Raw genomic sequence first — 13,769 nt, 5'->3', positions numbered from 1 at the left:
AATAAGGGAAGTGGCTAAACATCAGTCTGTGAGGATGGGAGTTGGCCCTGATGGAACTATTCTCAGCCTGAGTGAGGAGCCGCAGAGAAAACAAGGCTGCCCTGCCTTGGAGGAGCTTGTTGAGTGTATACTCACGTGTGTGTGTGTGTGTGTGTGTGTGTGTGTGTGTGTGAGAGAGAGAGAGAGAGAGAGAGAGAGAGAGAGAGAGAGAGAGAGGATGAAAGAAAGAAAAAGAAAGACAGGAGAGAAGAGAAAGAGAGTGAAAGAAAGAATAAAAGAGAGGCAAGAATATGAGAGAGAAGAGAGTGAAAGAAAGAATAAAAGAGAGGCAAGAATATGAGAGAGAAGAGAGAGCTGGGTCCAACAGCCTAAGCCACAGATGTGGGAGCCTGCCTGAGTGGACCTGCTGTTTGTCCCTCTGGGTCCTCTGATGGCTGGGCACACTTTCATGGCCCAGCTTCTTCTGGCCACTCCTCAGGGGGCTTGATAAGAAAGTGGAATTTCCGTAATTAAGTGCAACCGGAGCTCAGTGAATGGCATTCTCAGACAACCATCATGCCCCAGCTGCTTTCAATGACATTCCATTCATTCAATTGAAATTTCTTTTTCTTTCTAACCCCCCCCCTTTTTAAAAACAAAATAGGCTCATTCTACTGTCTGCCTTTGCATCTGCAGTGTCTCCCTTGGGTTCTGTCCTAGGAGATTCCTCAGCCAAAATTCCTCAGCATATAGAAAGGGAACCCCAGAATTTCCTATGATTCTAGGCATGCAGACCCTTAATATTTAATAGGAGAGGGATGGAGTTAGGTCAGCTGGCTCAGGCTCACGTAGCTAGTATCCGAGGCTGGCTTTGAATCAGGTTCTTCCTAGCTTTGAAGCTAGCCCTCTATTCATAAGGCCAGGACTGTCCAACCTTACTTTTCAAAAGTTTTATTGAAACAATAGACAATATATTTTGATTTGCCATTTTAGTGAGAGATCTGCGGTAGCTTGGCTTCATGGCTTCATTTAGTAAACCTGCAGGCCAGCCGCATTTCGGCCAGCCCTGCACTAGGCTCTTCTGCCGATACCTTAATAATAATCACCTGCTACTGTCTATATGACCTTGGGTAAGTCATTTGACCTCTGTGGGTCTTAGTTTGGTCATCTATAAAATGGGAGGTCTGGACTGGATGTCTTCTCCCCTACAGTCCATCCTCTGATGCTATGGATTTTATCCCTGAACCATTCATTGCTAATTAACATTTTGCCTGAACTGTTAAAAAGGTCACCCAGACTGTAGGGTCTCATGAGAGGCCTTCCTCCAGATATTCAATAGGATTCAGTCTGTCTTGGGTAATGCATGGTCAGGCTTGGTACCATGAAAAAGTCTCCAATTTCAAGCCTCAGTATGTCCATTGTTTTTAAATTGTACTGTCTCAAAAACAGCTCAGATAGAAAAGAAAAGTTTCAAAATACAGAAGCCTCTTCTTAGAGGTCTAGCAGATGGTCCCCAAGGCAACTGAATAGAAAGAAGGAGAGTAGGGGGCAGGGATGAGAGGGAAGGCAATATGGTTGGGGGATTCTCTGGGAGACAAAGGAATCCTTGGGTAGGTGTAAAGAAATGATGCTGCCTTTTAGTTGTCTCTAAGAGTCAAATGCAACTAAACAACCCATCACCTATGTATCTCTTCTCTGAATAATATTTTTAAGTGTATAAATATACATAGCATTACAAAGGGAGGCAATTATAGTGAAACACAGCTCTCTCTCTCTCTCAAAAAAAAAAAACCCAAGATAGCAAACCTGTTAAAGAACTTCTGCTCTAATCTTTACCCAATTATTCAAAATGAAAGTTGATACAAAATAGTATTTAAAGTAAAATACACATGCATCATGTAAATAGGGACCCATTATTTTATATTTACACTACTAGACAGGAATTTAATTAAGTCATTATATATTATGTGTCATTAGCATCTGCCATAATTACTTTTAGACAGATATGAACCCAACTTTTTGGTCCTGGGATTTTTCAAAGTCAGTTTCCAATGAATAACTCCATCTAAGCTATACATGCATACATATACATACATACATATACACATGAACATCTCCTATTGTAGCTTTCTCTTTCCCTAAGTCAATTAGACCCGAAGAAAAAATGTTAAGGAGAAAATGGAAATGCTATCCACTGGTCTAATGGAGGAACATTCCTGTCAGAAACGGGTCTCTCTCCTAGCAGATAGCCAGTGGTTGGTGTAGACATCAGAAACCACCAGAATTCCAGTGAATTAGACAACTGGCACTTTAATGAATCCTTAGTGAACTTAGTTGATCTGAATTGAATAAATGAGCTAAATGGTGTCTTGGTTCTCTTTGCAGATTGCTGACTTTGGCCTCTCTAACCTCTATCAAAAGGATAAATTTCTTCAGACTTTTTGTGGGAGCCCCCTTTATGCTTCCCCAGAAATTGTCAATGGAAGACCATACCGAGGCCCTGAGGTAAGTGATGTGGTTGCTGTGATGGGTAGAAATTAAATATTATTAAAATAGATTTCAATGGGTTTTTCTAAGGGATGAGAAACACACAATTATTCTTTCTTTTCTGTGTTCCTTTCCCCTAATTCTTTCAGTATCCCAAGGCTTCTTTAAAGAGATTGCTAGGGGCGGCTAGGTGGCACAGTGGATAAAGCACTGGCCTTGGAGTCAGGAGTACCTGGGTTCAAATCCGGCCTCGGACACTTAATAATTACCTAGCTGTGTGTGGGGAGAGAGAGAGAGAGAGAGAGAGAGAGAGAGAGAGAGAGAGAGAGAGAGAGATTGCTGTGACCTAGATGATATATTGCAGATGACAAAATCTGAGGGATATTTTGGATGACAATCAGGATTCAGAAGGATCTCAGTGGGCTAATGTTCTTAGCTTGGGTTCAAGCTAAGTTGTGTGATGGACTTTGGTAACTGCTTCACAAATATGATCACATTTGATTCTCACAACACACCTGCTATTCTTATGCCCATTTTACAGATGAGAAAGCTGAGGAAGATAGAGGTGGTAACTCTCCTATAGCTAGGAATTGTCTGAAGCTAGATTTGAATTCAAGTCTTCCTGACTCCTAAGTCTCTATCTATTGCCTCATCTAGTCTAATTCTTGATTATCTATTATTACTGTTCCACACTCACTGAAGGGAAGAATCAGTCCTCCCTGTCATATGCAGCAGTAATACTTTGGAGATACTTTCAAATCATGGACAGCTACCACAAGCCAGATACTAAAAATGCAGCCGGGAGGACTTGAGGAGGAATAGCATGGAGGCCAGCTGCCCTCTTGACTCTGCTAATGGTCTAGGTCAGAGGTAGATAAGATAACCTAGCTCTTATGAACTTGTATTTAAAACAAAAGGATAACCATATAGGCTGTTCCAAACATCTTAATGAAATTTTAAGCTGTCAAAGCTTTTTTGGATCATGTCTCTATTTTATATATTTAATATTATATATGTATATATAATTATACATAAAATATATATTATTTTCATCTATTTATTTTACATGTAGTGTCCCAAGGCTTTCCAAGGTGGGATCCATGAGTTTCACCAGACTATTGGAGATGGGACTGTGGCATTACAAAAAAAGAGCCCATGGTCCATGGAGACCTTGCTGCGGTTGGCCTTTATCTTTCTTCTGCTTCTCTTTCTGCTCCAGGTGGACAGCTGGGCCCTAGGCGTATTGCTTTACACTCTGGTTTATGGGACAATGCCTTTTGATGGCTTCGATCACAAGAATCTCATCCGACAGATCAGCAGTGGTGAATACCGGGAGCCCACCCAACCTTCAGGTGTGTAGCAGAGCTGGGGGATTTGCCGCCAAGGGTTGATTAGGGAGACTTAGGATGCTATCTTCCCAAGTCCAATGAATGTTTTTGGTATCATTTTCTTACAGCACCATATCAGGGGTCCCCTATCTCCCAATTGTCCCCCTTCCCCAATAACTGACAAAGAGATCTAGCCCTTACAGAAAAAGATAAGTGAGTCAGCTTCCCAGGAAGAACCCTCAAAAAAAAAAAAAACCCTTGGCAGCTAAGTGGTGCAGTGGATAAAGCACTGACCCTGGATTCATGAGGAACAGAGTTCATATCAGGTCTCAGCATGGACACTTATTAGCTTTGTGATCTTAGACCAGTCACTTAACCCCAATTGCCTTGGGGGAAAAAAAATCTTTGGGAAATTCCCCAACTTTATCTCCTGCTTCAGGAGCTCTCATTCTACTCCATCCCCTTGAAATGACCCCAGAAGTAGAGGCCGGGTCAAAAGATAAAAATTTTGCTTGTAGACATGAGGATGGGTGCTGAAATCCCAGTGGCTGGGCCTTCCCTTTGATGGTGATGGCCATTTTCAACCCGCCATGTCTGCAGGTCCACTCCCCTGTTGTTCTAACCAATCAAGATTCCCTCTCCTCCCTTCTGCTCTCCTTTTGAAAAAACTGTTGTCTGGTTGCAGTTATCATATCTCACAGCCTAAATTCACCCTTAAAAATCTGTTCTGAGTTTTCTTGGATCAAAATTCTGGTTAGCCTATAAAGAAACCTCTTCTTTATCAAACTGTGGCTAATGGATAGCAAGAGCCGTGGCTTAACTTAGGTAGCCTGGGAGCAACTCTAAGCCTGAGGCCCCTGGGAGCGGTAAGGGCAGGGGTCAGGCAAGGACTCAGCTTCTGGAATATTTGGCCTATAAGCTGACCCCAATTTAAGAACTTTTTTGCCCTCTTTTAACCTCAAAAGGTCAACTCCATAAACCAAGATATATGGTAGGTTTGTCTGGCCTCCAGGAAGTTCCAAGAGGGTCTTTTCAGCTTGGTCTGGGAGAGCAGAAGGTTCCCAGTGGGTTAGAGCAGACAAGCTGTAATTTGAGAGCAGGCCCTGATACAGATCAGTTCTCTTGCCTGACCCTGAGGTAGGAGGTGGGTTATATGAAAAACAGGAAATAGAGGAACCAAGAGCTGGCTGTGGTATTGGAAAGATCCCTATTCAAGTATTGCCCCTGCTCTACTGTCTGGGGGATCCTGGACTGATCATTTAACACCATCTCTTTAAGACAGAAGATGGTCAAAGAGTAATCTCAGAGGTCACCCAGTCATGGGTAGTCAAAAATAAAATGTGTGTGTGTGTGTGTGTGGTGTGTGTGCATTTCTGACATTTTATGACACCATTTTGGAATTTGCCTGGCAAAGATATTTGTTTTCCATTTCCTTCTCCAGCTTACTTTATTGATGAGGAAACTGAGGCAAAGCATAGTGGCTTGCCCAGGACCATACAGCTAATAAGTATCTGAGACTAGATTTGAACTCAAGTCTGCATGACTCCTGTCCCCTGCCACCTAGCTGCCCCCTTCCCCAATAAAACAGAAGATTGATAATGTTACTATGTCATTTTCTAAGTCAATATGTGGCCTTCCACTTCTATTTGAGTTTGACCTGGTCTAATTGCTTCCCTTCATAGTTGAGAAAATTAAAGCCCTCAGAGATTAGATGATTTATCCAAGATAGCCCAGGTAATCTGTACTGAAATGAGAATATCCTCACTGGAAGGTCTTTCATATTCTTCCTCCACCCCTAGATAAATAAAACTGGAAAGGCTGATCTGATTTTTAGTGGAATAGGAAACCAGGACCTAATCCAATCCAATACCTTCTTTGGGTATCAACATGTCCCCAGTTGGCTATTGCCTTCCTGGAGTAGATCAGAACCTGAGAAAAAGTCTTCAAAATTGTGTGGGTGTCCACTGATCTCAGTTCCCCTCTGATACGTGGATGTGTTTTGGCCCAACCCCAGGTTCATTTCTCTCCTTTTTCCTGCTACTTCCAAATGATGGTGTATGGTATGTGGGTGTAAACACAATATATGTGTGTGTGTGTGTGTGTGTGGTGAGAAACATGCATGCATGTATTCCTTCCAAGTAATAAAGGAATGTTTGATAATCTTTGTATTTTCTGGGTTTGGGGTGTGTGTGTGTGTGTGTGTGTGTGTGTGTGGCAAAATGATACCCACTGGAGGGTTCTAGTTCTCAGTTGAGAACTTTTTTCTCTTTCTGCCCATTTCCCCCCCCCCTTTCCATTAAAAAAATGACTAGTGTTTATTGAAAAGTCACTGATCATTTAGCACCATCTCTTTAAGACAGAAGATGGTCAGAGAGTAAAAGCTGGAAGGAATCTCAGAGGTCACCCAGTCATGAATGGTCTATTGAAAAGTCAGGTCTATGAAAAAATATAGAAAAACATTCAGCTATTTGATATCCCATCAGCTCATTGCTCTGAGATAATCATGGGCCTTCAATATGAATTCTGAAACTGTTCACCTCAGATTGAATAGTGTAGTTCATTGACATCATGGTGCCTCTCTAATCATCTACCTGCCCAACTATCATTCTTCCTAGTCAAATCTCCACCTTCTTGGTTAACCAAAGACTTTTCTGTTCTTGGCCTTAGATGCCCGAGGACTGATCAGGTGGATGCTGATGGTCAACCCTGAACGCCGTGCCACCATTGAGGACATTGCCAACCACTGGTGGGTCAACTGGGGCTACAAGAGTAGTGTTTGTGACTGTGATGCTCTGGGGGACTCAGAGTCCCCATTGCTGGCCCGGATCATTGATTGGCATCACCGCTCTACCGGCCTTCAAGCAGAGGGGGAGACCAAAGGAAAATGCTTGGCTAAACCTGGTGCCTCAGAAGGTACCTTGGAAAGACAGAGATCCCTGAAGAAGTCTAAGAAGGAGAATGATATCGCCCAATCTGGCCAAGACAGTCCAGTGGAAAGCCCATGCAAATCCAGTTCCAAGAGGCCCAAGAGCATCCTGAAAAAGAGAAGCAACAGTGAGCATCGATCTCACAGTGCTGGTTTCATTGAAGGGGTGGTCAGCCCCACTTTGCCCTCGGGCTTGAAAATGGAGCAGGAGCTATGTAGGACTGGGACACCCCTGACGAGTCCTGTGGAGACTGAGGGAGCGGGCAAACTTGGACCCAAGTCAGCAACAATGCCCAAAAAGGGCATCTTGAAGAAGACTCAACAGAGAGAATCCGGTTACTACTCTTCTCCAGAACGGAGCGAGTCATCTGAGTTGCTGGATAGTAATGATGCACCAGGAGGCAGCAACCTCCCCTCCCCAGGTGTCCCTGACTCAGTCCGGGGGAGCCCCCATAACCTCTCTTACCGGAGGAAGGGCATCTTGAAACACAGTAGCAAGTACTCTGCCAGTAGCACAGACTCTACGCTTGTCAGTCCTGGGGTGCCCATGCTGGAATCCATGGAGGAGCGGGGTGCGCCTGGGGAAGGGCTCTCTCGGAGTTACAGCCGCCCTTCTAGTGTGATCAGCGATGATAGTATCCTGTCCAGTGACTCCTTTGACCTTCTTGACCTACAGGAGAACCGACCTGCCCAGCAGCGGATCCGGAGCTGTGTCTCTGCCGAAAACTTCCTCCAGATCCAGGATTTTGAGGGACTTCAGAACCGGCCAAGGCCTCAGTACCTGAAAAGGTATCGAAACCGGCTGGTGGACAACAGTTTCTCCCTGCTCACAGACATGGACGATGTGACTCAGGTGTATAAGAAAGCCCTAGAAATCTGCAACAAACTGAATTAGTGACTGGGTGGGTGGGGAGGGCAGTGGGGCCGAGGCGAGCCATGGATCACCTTTGAGCTGGTGCTGATACCCGCCTGGTTATTGGTTCACTGACAGATAGCAAGGATCTAAAAACCTGCTGGAGGGGTATTTCTTTGCCAAATCCTGTGAGCATGCCAAAATGCATAGGACACATGAAAGGGAAGCCATGCCCATCTGTCCAGAGCCCACTTGGTCTAATTAGCATGTACCTGATGACATCTGTTCTGAAGACTCAGTATCTGGGGGTCTCTTTAGAAATCTCATCCAGACTGCTTCTGGGGAGGGCAATGGAGGGAAATCAAAATGGTAGAGTCAGTCCCAATAAGGCTACCAATGACTCTTTGCTTCCCAGTTTGTGGCACTGGGTCAGTCTGACCAACCACTGAGATTACCACAGCAGTGGCTGTGGCCACTTCTTCCTCAAGTCCTATAGACTCACTCCCTATAGAAGCAGGGGCATCTGCCACTTGGGTCACAAGGATACCATTGGGTAAATGCCCCAATAGTCACCCCAATTGGAAAGCTCAAACTTGGTCACAAGAGTGTTTTGGAATCTGGTGGGAGCAGACATGTAACCAGTGTTGGATTCCTGGCCCCCTGTGTATGCTCTCCCTCTCTTCTTGTTGTCCACCATCTTTTTCTCCATTTTACTGCCCCATTCTCATAGTTTCCTGGAGGGCAGTAGTGGGAAAGAGAGGTTAAAGTCTCTTGTGGATTATACCCCATGAGAGCAGGAGAATAAAATTAATGGCAGACATAAAGCTGGGGGAAGAAGTCTCTTGAGTCTTGAATAGCCTAGATGATTGAGAGCTAACCCCCTCAGGAACAAACATCTTGTCAATCAATCTTTTCTAAGATTGCAGTATAACTGGAATGCTGCCTCTCAGGCTCCCTGCCTTACAATGGACATTCTCATTCATGTAGATAATCTCCAAAGGGTTAATTGGTTTGACTGGGCCATATTCACCGTCTGCAAGCAGTGACCTCTTGTGAGAGGGAATGTGCATAGGACTTGGAGAGGTTAGAGTAGGTTGCTTCTAGAATGTTAGCTTATGGGAAGGGTGTAGTGTTGGGTCAAGGAATGGTGAGACCATTGGGATGTGCATTTCCCCCAAAGAGAGCGTGGCTCATTAGATCATAAGTGTTTGGAGCATGTACATAAATTCTGTACTTTTAAATGAAAACTATGGATTAGAGGGTCATAGATTAGCAATAGAAGAAACTTTAGAGGCCATTGAATCCAGTCTCATTTTACAGTTGAGAAACTAAGACCCAAAGATGTTAAGCAATTTGCCCAGGATCATCCATCTACTCGGGATCTGGGGCAGGGTTTGAGCCCAAGTCTAGAGTAGGCATGATCCAATAAGCACGATCCAACTGGAGGAATGGTTAAGATTCAGGACCCTCAGATGGTTGAACTCAGAAACACGGAGGTAGAACCCATAATGATTCTCCAGGATCCTCCCAGTGAATTATTGAAGTAAAAAGCCTTTGTTGGAAGGGTATTGCAGAGTCCCAAGGTCTGGACAAATTGGATTCAGTGATTGAAGATTGCCAGACCCTGAGAGGGAGAAATGTGAGAGGATATAGCTATTTGAGAAGAAGGACTAGGGAGATGAAAGAGAATGCACCCTAGAGACTCTGGAGCATCAAGAATGCCATCCAGAACTCATCTTTCTCCTCTCCAGGAAGGCACTGCCTTGCTCCCACCTTAACCAGTCAACCAATAACAGCTTATTAGGCACTGTGCTAAGCAATGGGGGGTACACAGAAAAAAGGCAAAAGCCTGCCCCTTTGGAGATTGTCCCCTGGATTCCTTAGACCAACTAATGAGGCCAGAGGAAAGGCCTTTAAGGAATAGTAGACCCAGAAAGGATGCTGGTGATCACACATATCAAAGAAATGAAGAGTCAAGAGGTGAAGTGCCTTCCTCAATATCCCACAGAGAGTTAGCTGGAAAGGCAAGACTTGAACCTGGTTCTCAGGGTCATCAATCAATCTATGCTCTTTCCACCACATCCTAATGCTATTGTTCCTGATTGATTAATTCCCTTTCCTCCCACATACACTCAACAAGGAAAATGAATGTTTCCTCAAAATGCATGCTTCCGGGCAAAGGCCCTTGGTAGCTCACCCCTGTGCCATTGTGTATATCACAAACTCAAGAAATGATCAACTGAACTTTCTTTGCTGCCAGCCGACCATGGACCATAGCTGGCCTGGTCAAGAAGTCCATTGCTTTCGCCATTGCCAAAAAACCATTGATAATCTTCAAAGGACTTTGGTGCGGTGTATTTCCAAACTCATTGAGATACCATTTTGCTCCCAGGTATTCCTCCCTTCTCAGCACTCCTCCATCCCTCCATCCCCAGTGTACTTCTGTATTCCTTTCTGTGGGCAAAAATCATGACTTTAGAGCTGGAAGAGGCCTTCTAGCCCAACCCCTCATTTTACAGGAGGGGGAAACCGAAGCCTCAAACGTTTCAAAGACTCGTTCAAAAACTCTACAAGTAATATGTCATAGGATCATTGACCTAGAGCCAAAGGGACCTCAGGGGCCATATTATCCAACCTCCATTTTTCCAGGTGAGGAAATTGAGGTCCAGGGAGGTTGTGACTTTCCTAAGGTCATTAACACGGTTATCAGAGGTGGGAATCTAAATCTAGGACCTCTGACTCCATAGCAGAAAAGTTCGTGGATTCTTTAAAAGAAAAAATTGAAATAGCAGGGAACATCTTAGCCAACTTTTCTTCTGGAGTCTAGCCTGCCTGTCCTCACAGGAGCAATGTTTAATTAATTTCCATGGAATTATTGATGCTGGAAAGGGAGCCTGGTATCCCAGGTGTCCATCCCTCTTAGGCAAGACCCTTTGATGTCTCCGTTTACACATCTGCCCAATGGGTATACCAATCCTTCCCTTCATGGTTGAGCTGCAGATCTTCCCTAATGTTCAGAAAGTGCTTTGACATGCCAGTTGGAAATCGAAGTGCGGTTACCTGGATTGGTCTCGATGTTTGAGGAACCAGTCCAGGGATCCGAAGCATTTTTTTTTCTCTTCAGGTTGAAATGGGGAGGGGGAGGGTGTTACTCAGACCTGCTCTCTCAAGTACAAATGTGAATGATTGATCGATAGCTTATCTTCAGACTGGAAATGTTCTGTAGGGATTTTACTGGCATGTTATCATTCCTAGAAGACTAAAAAAGAAAGACAAGAGAGAAAGGAAAAACTTGACTGCACATAGTTTCACTCAGTGTTGTGATTTTTATTTAATTTCTATTTTTTTTTTGTAATACAAAGTTGACTTTTTTTATTTGAATTTGTCTTTTTTTATTTATTGGTCTGAAAGCCATTTCAAAGGTATAATAATATATTTGGTGTAATTTAATTGGTGCAGTGTGTTTGAAGGCTCCAGCCAAAATTGGTTTTCTCTCATTGGTTTGTTTGAACTCATCAGCACATGGGATAAAGCTGGAGAACTCACCCAAAGTGGATTTTTCAATGGATATGAATTTTTTTTAAGGTTAAATAAAAAATGCAACAAGCTGAATTGAATGGCTGTGACTTGGCATCTTTTCATCGTACTTGGTTTGACCTTTGGAGTCTTCTCTTCCCCCTTCCCTACCCTATGGGTCTCCCATAACCTGTGATTCATTGAAAATGAACCTTTCCATCCCAGAACTAGAAGACCTTGGAATTGTTAGAGACTATTTCGTCCAAGCTATACATGGCATCCTAGAATTGGAGATCTGGAAAGGGAAGGGACCTCAGGTCATTTAGTTCAATTCGGCATCGTTTAGGTGAAGAAATGGAGGCCCAAGCAAGCAAGTGACTTGTCCTAGGTCATTCAGACACGATTTGAACCAATGTTCCCTGATTCATTCTCAAGTCTAAAGGTTTTCAACTATTGGAATGAAATGTGGCTCATTTTGAGCAGTTTTTTAAGGGGAGACTTAGGGGTGGGGGGTTACATCCACAAATCATAAAGGGATTGGCTGGTCAGAGGTGAACCATGGGGATTTGGGACCTGCCACATTGGTGCTATGACTAAAACAATTAGGTTTGATTCAACATGTAAAGATTGAGAATTTACTTTGTGCCTACTCTTGTTGGGAAGAATAAAACCTATGACTGCCCCCTGTGCCCTCAAGGAGCTTACACTCTGATTGGGAAGACAAGATATATTCAAAGCAACTGGATATTTCAGCTTAGATAGGACACCAGCAGCAAATGGCATGCTTCCATGAAAGATGGAGGAAGAAGGCAATCATTGTCAAGAGGTCTGCTCATTTGGGGGTGTATTGGTGTGATGCTTTGAAAGGCTGGGAATTGGAAAGATCACTGTGGATGGGGAGTAGTAGAGAGATTAGGACTCTGAAGCCCAAAGATTTCGATTTGTGGACATGGACTGACCACTTTTCCCATCTCAGTTGTGTCCAATTCTCTATAACCCCATTTGGGGTTTTCTCGGCAAAGAGTGATTTGCCAATTCCTTCACCAGTTCATTTCACAGATGAGGAAACTGAGGCAAACAGGGTCACCCAGCTAGCATTTGATTTGAGGGCAGATTTGAACTCATGAGGGTGAGTCCTGGTTCATAACAGCTGTAACTAATCGCCAAGGTGGCTGTACTTTGCAAACCTTGAAGCATCAGAAAAATGTGAGACTTTTTCTGGATTTTAAAGAATGTATAATTTTATGGAGAATAACAACAGCTTTTATTCTTTCAAGGTTTGCAAAATGTTTTACATATGTTATTTGATCCTCACAATACTGCAAGGATAGGTGCCATTATTATACATCTTTAAGATGAGGAAACTGAGGCAGACAGAAGCAAGTCAAGTGACTTGCCCAGGGTGACACAACTATTATCTGAGCAGGATTCAAACTTACACTCTATCCACTGCATTACTTCCTCAGTCCCGGAGAGAACAGCAAAACTGACTTAATGAATGATAGTCCCCCTGGGTTAGGAGGAATGAAACTTAGCCTGGATGGCAAATGAATGCTATAAGTTACTGTAATTTGGGGCCAAAATGAAAGCACAATATATGGGACTAGGGGTGGGGGGGGGGAGAATGTCTTGGAATCATTTCACTTCATCTCATCAAGTATTTATTTAGCACCAACTGTTTACAGTTGGGAGGGTGCAAAGTGGTGTGGAGCTTCTAGTCCAGGAAGTATTTCAAGGTTTATCCAATGATTGGCAGCCTCGAGGAGTCAGGATCATAGATGTATATGTAGAAGACAGGAGAAAGCTTCATTTTCTTATCCCTTCCCTTTATCCCACCCCCAGTCCTTTTGACAAATGAGGAAACCAGAGACTAAGGAGGTCAAGTGATTTTCCCAAAGCCACATATATAGTAAGTAACCCTAAAACGGGTTTCTAAGAAATTAATTTCATGTGAAAGTTTTACAAGTATTTTAATAGCAACTTACTATTCTTTTATCATGTAGTCTTTTCCCTACCTCCTTTTTTTCCTTCTTCCCACTTTCTCTTCCATCTCTGTCTCCCTCCTCTTTCATTTCTCTACCTTCTCTACCTTTCTCTCTTGTCTCTCCCTCCCTTTCTCTGTCTCTTTGTTTTTCTCTCTTCCTCCTACCCTAAATCTCTCAATTTCTTTAAAAGATCGCCCCCCCCCCCAGACTAGATCCTAGTGTGGACTTCATCTGGGGACCACGTGTTGAGGAGAGCAGCCATCTTTCATTAAAACAGTACAATCACAGCTGATACAATTTATAGGATTGCCACACATGCCTAACAAAAATATTGTATGACCAATAAAATTACTGGATTTTGTGTAATGCACTGGTAATTAAGGTTGCAAACCAAGTTTTTTTGAGCCGCCCTTATATTCTGCACACAAATGAAAAGGAACTATTCCCCACATTCTCAGTCCAGGTGGCTGTGCTGACATGGTTTGCTTATGCAATCCAGGTAGTTTGGCAGGAGACATCTCTGGATGCTTTGAGTTTGTAGTAATGGCTTCTCATCTGGTGGTGACTGCCAAATCCTTCTCTTTCAACTACTAGCAGTCTCTTTGCTGTCACCAGCTACGGCCATATGTTCCTTCTAAAGAAGAGACTTCCTTTCTCCATTCCCATTGTTACTCCTTCCATTCTTTCCCATGCTC

General features: G+C 43.5%; 1 protein-coding gene across 2 annotated transcripts in view; it reads left to right on the top strand.

Annotated features, from left to right (window-relative positions):
• NUAK1 (NUAK family kinase 1) overlaps positions 1 to 12,687 on the top strand; it is a 74,348-nt gene extending 61,661 nt beyond the window's left edge. For both annotated transcript variants that reach the window (XM_074226759.1, XM_074226760.1), the window contains 3 exons: positions 2,365 to 2,484; positions 3,686 to 3,818; positions 6,462 to 12,687. In XM_074226759.1, the coding sequence (XP_074082860.1) occupies positions 2,365 to 2,484; positions 3,686 to 3,818; positions 6,462 to 7,615 (1,407 nt within the window). In that variant the 3' untranslated portion in view covers positions 7,616 to 12,687. The remainder of the gene's footprint in view (positions 1 to 2,364; positions 2,485 to 3,685; positions 3,819 to 6,461) is intronic.
• The last annotated feature ends 1,082 nt before the right edge of the window (positions 12,688 to 13,769 follow it).

The sequence above is a fragment of the Macrotis lagotis genome, chromosome 2 (genome assembly GCF_037893015.1).
Source record: "Macrotis lagotis isolate mMagLag1 chromosome 2, bilby.v1.9.chrom.fasta, whole genome shotgun sequence".
Classification (NCBI taxonomy): Eukaryota; Metazoa; Chordata; class Mammalia; order Peramelemorphia; family Peramelidae; genus Macrotis; species Macrotis lagotis.
This window is presented reverse-complemented; position numbering and strand designations above follow the sequence as displayed.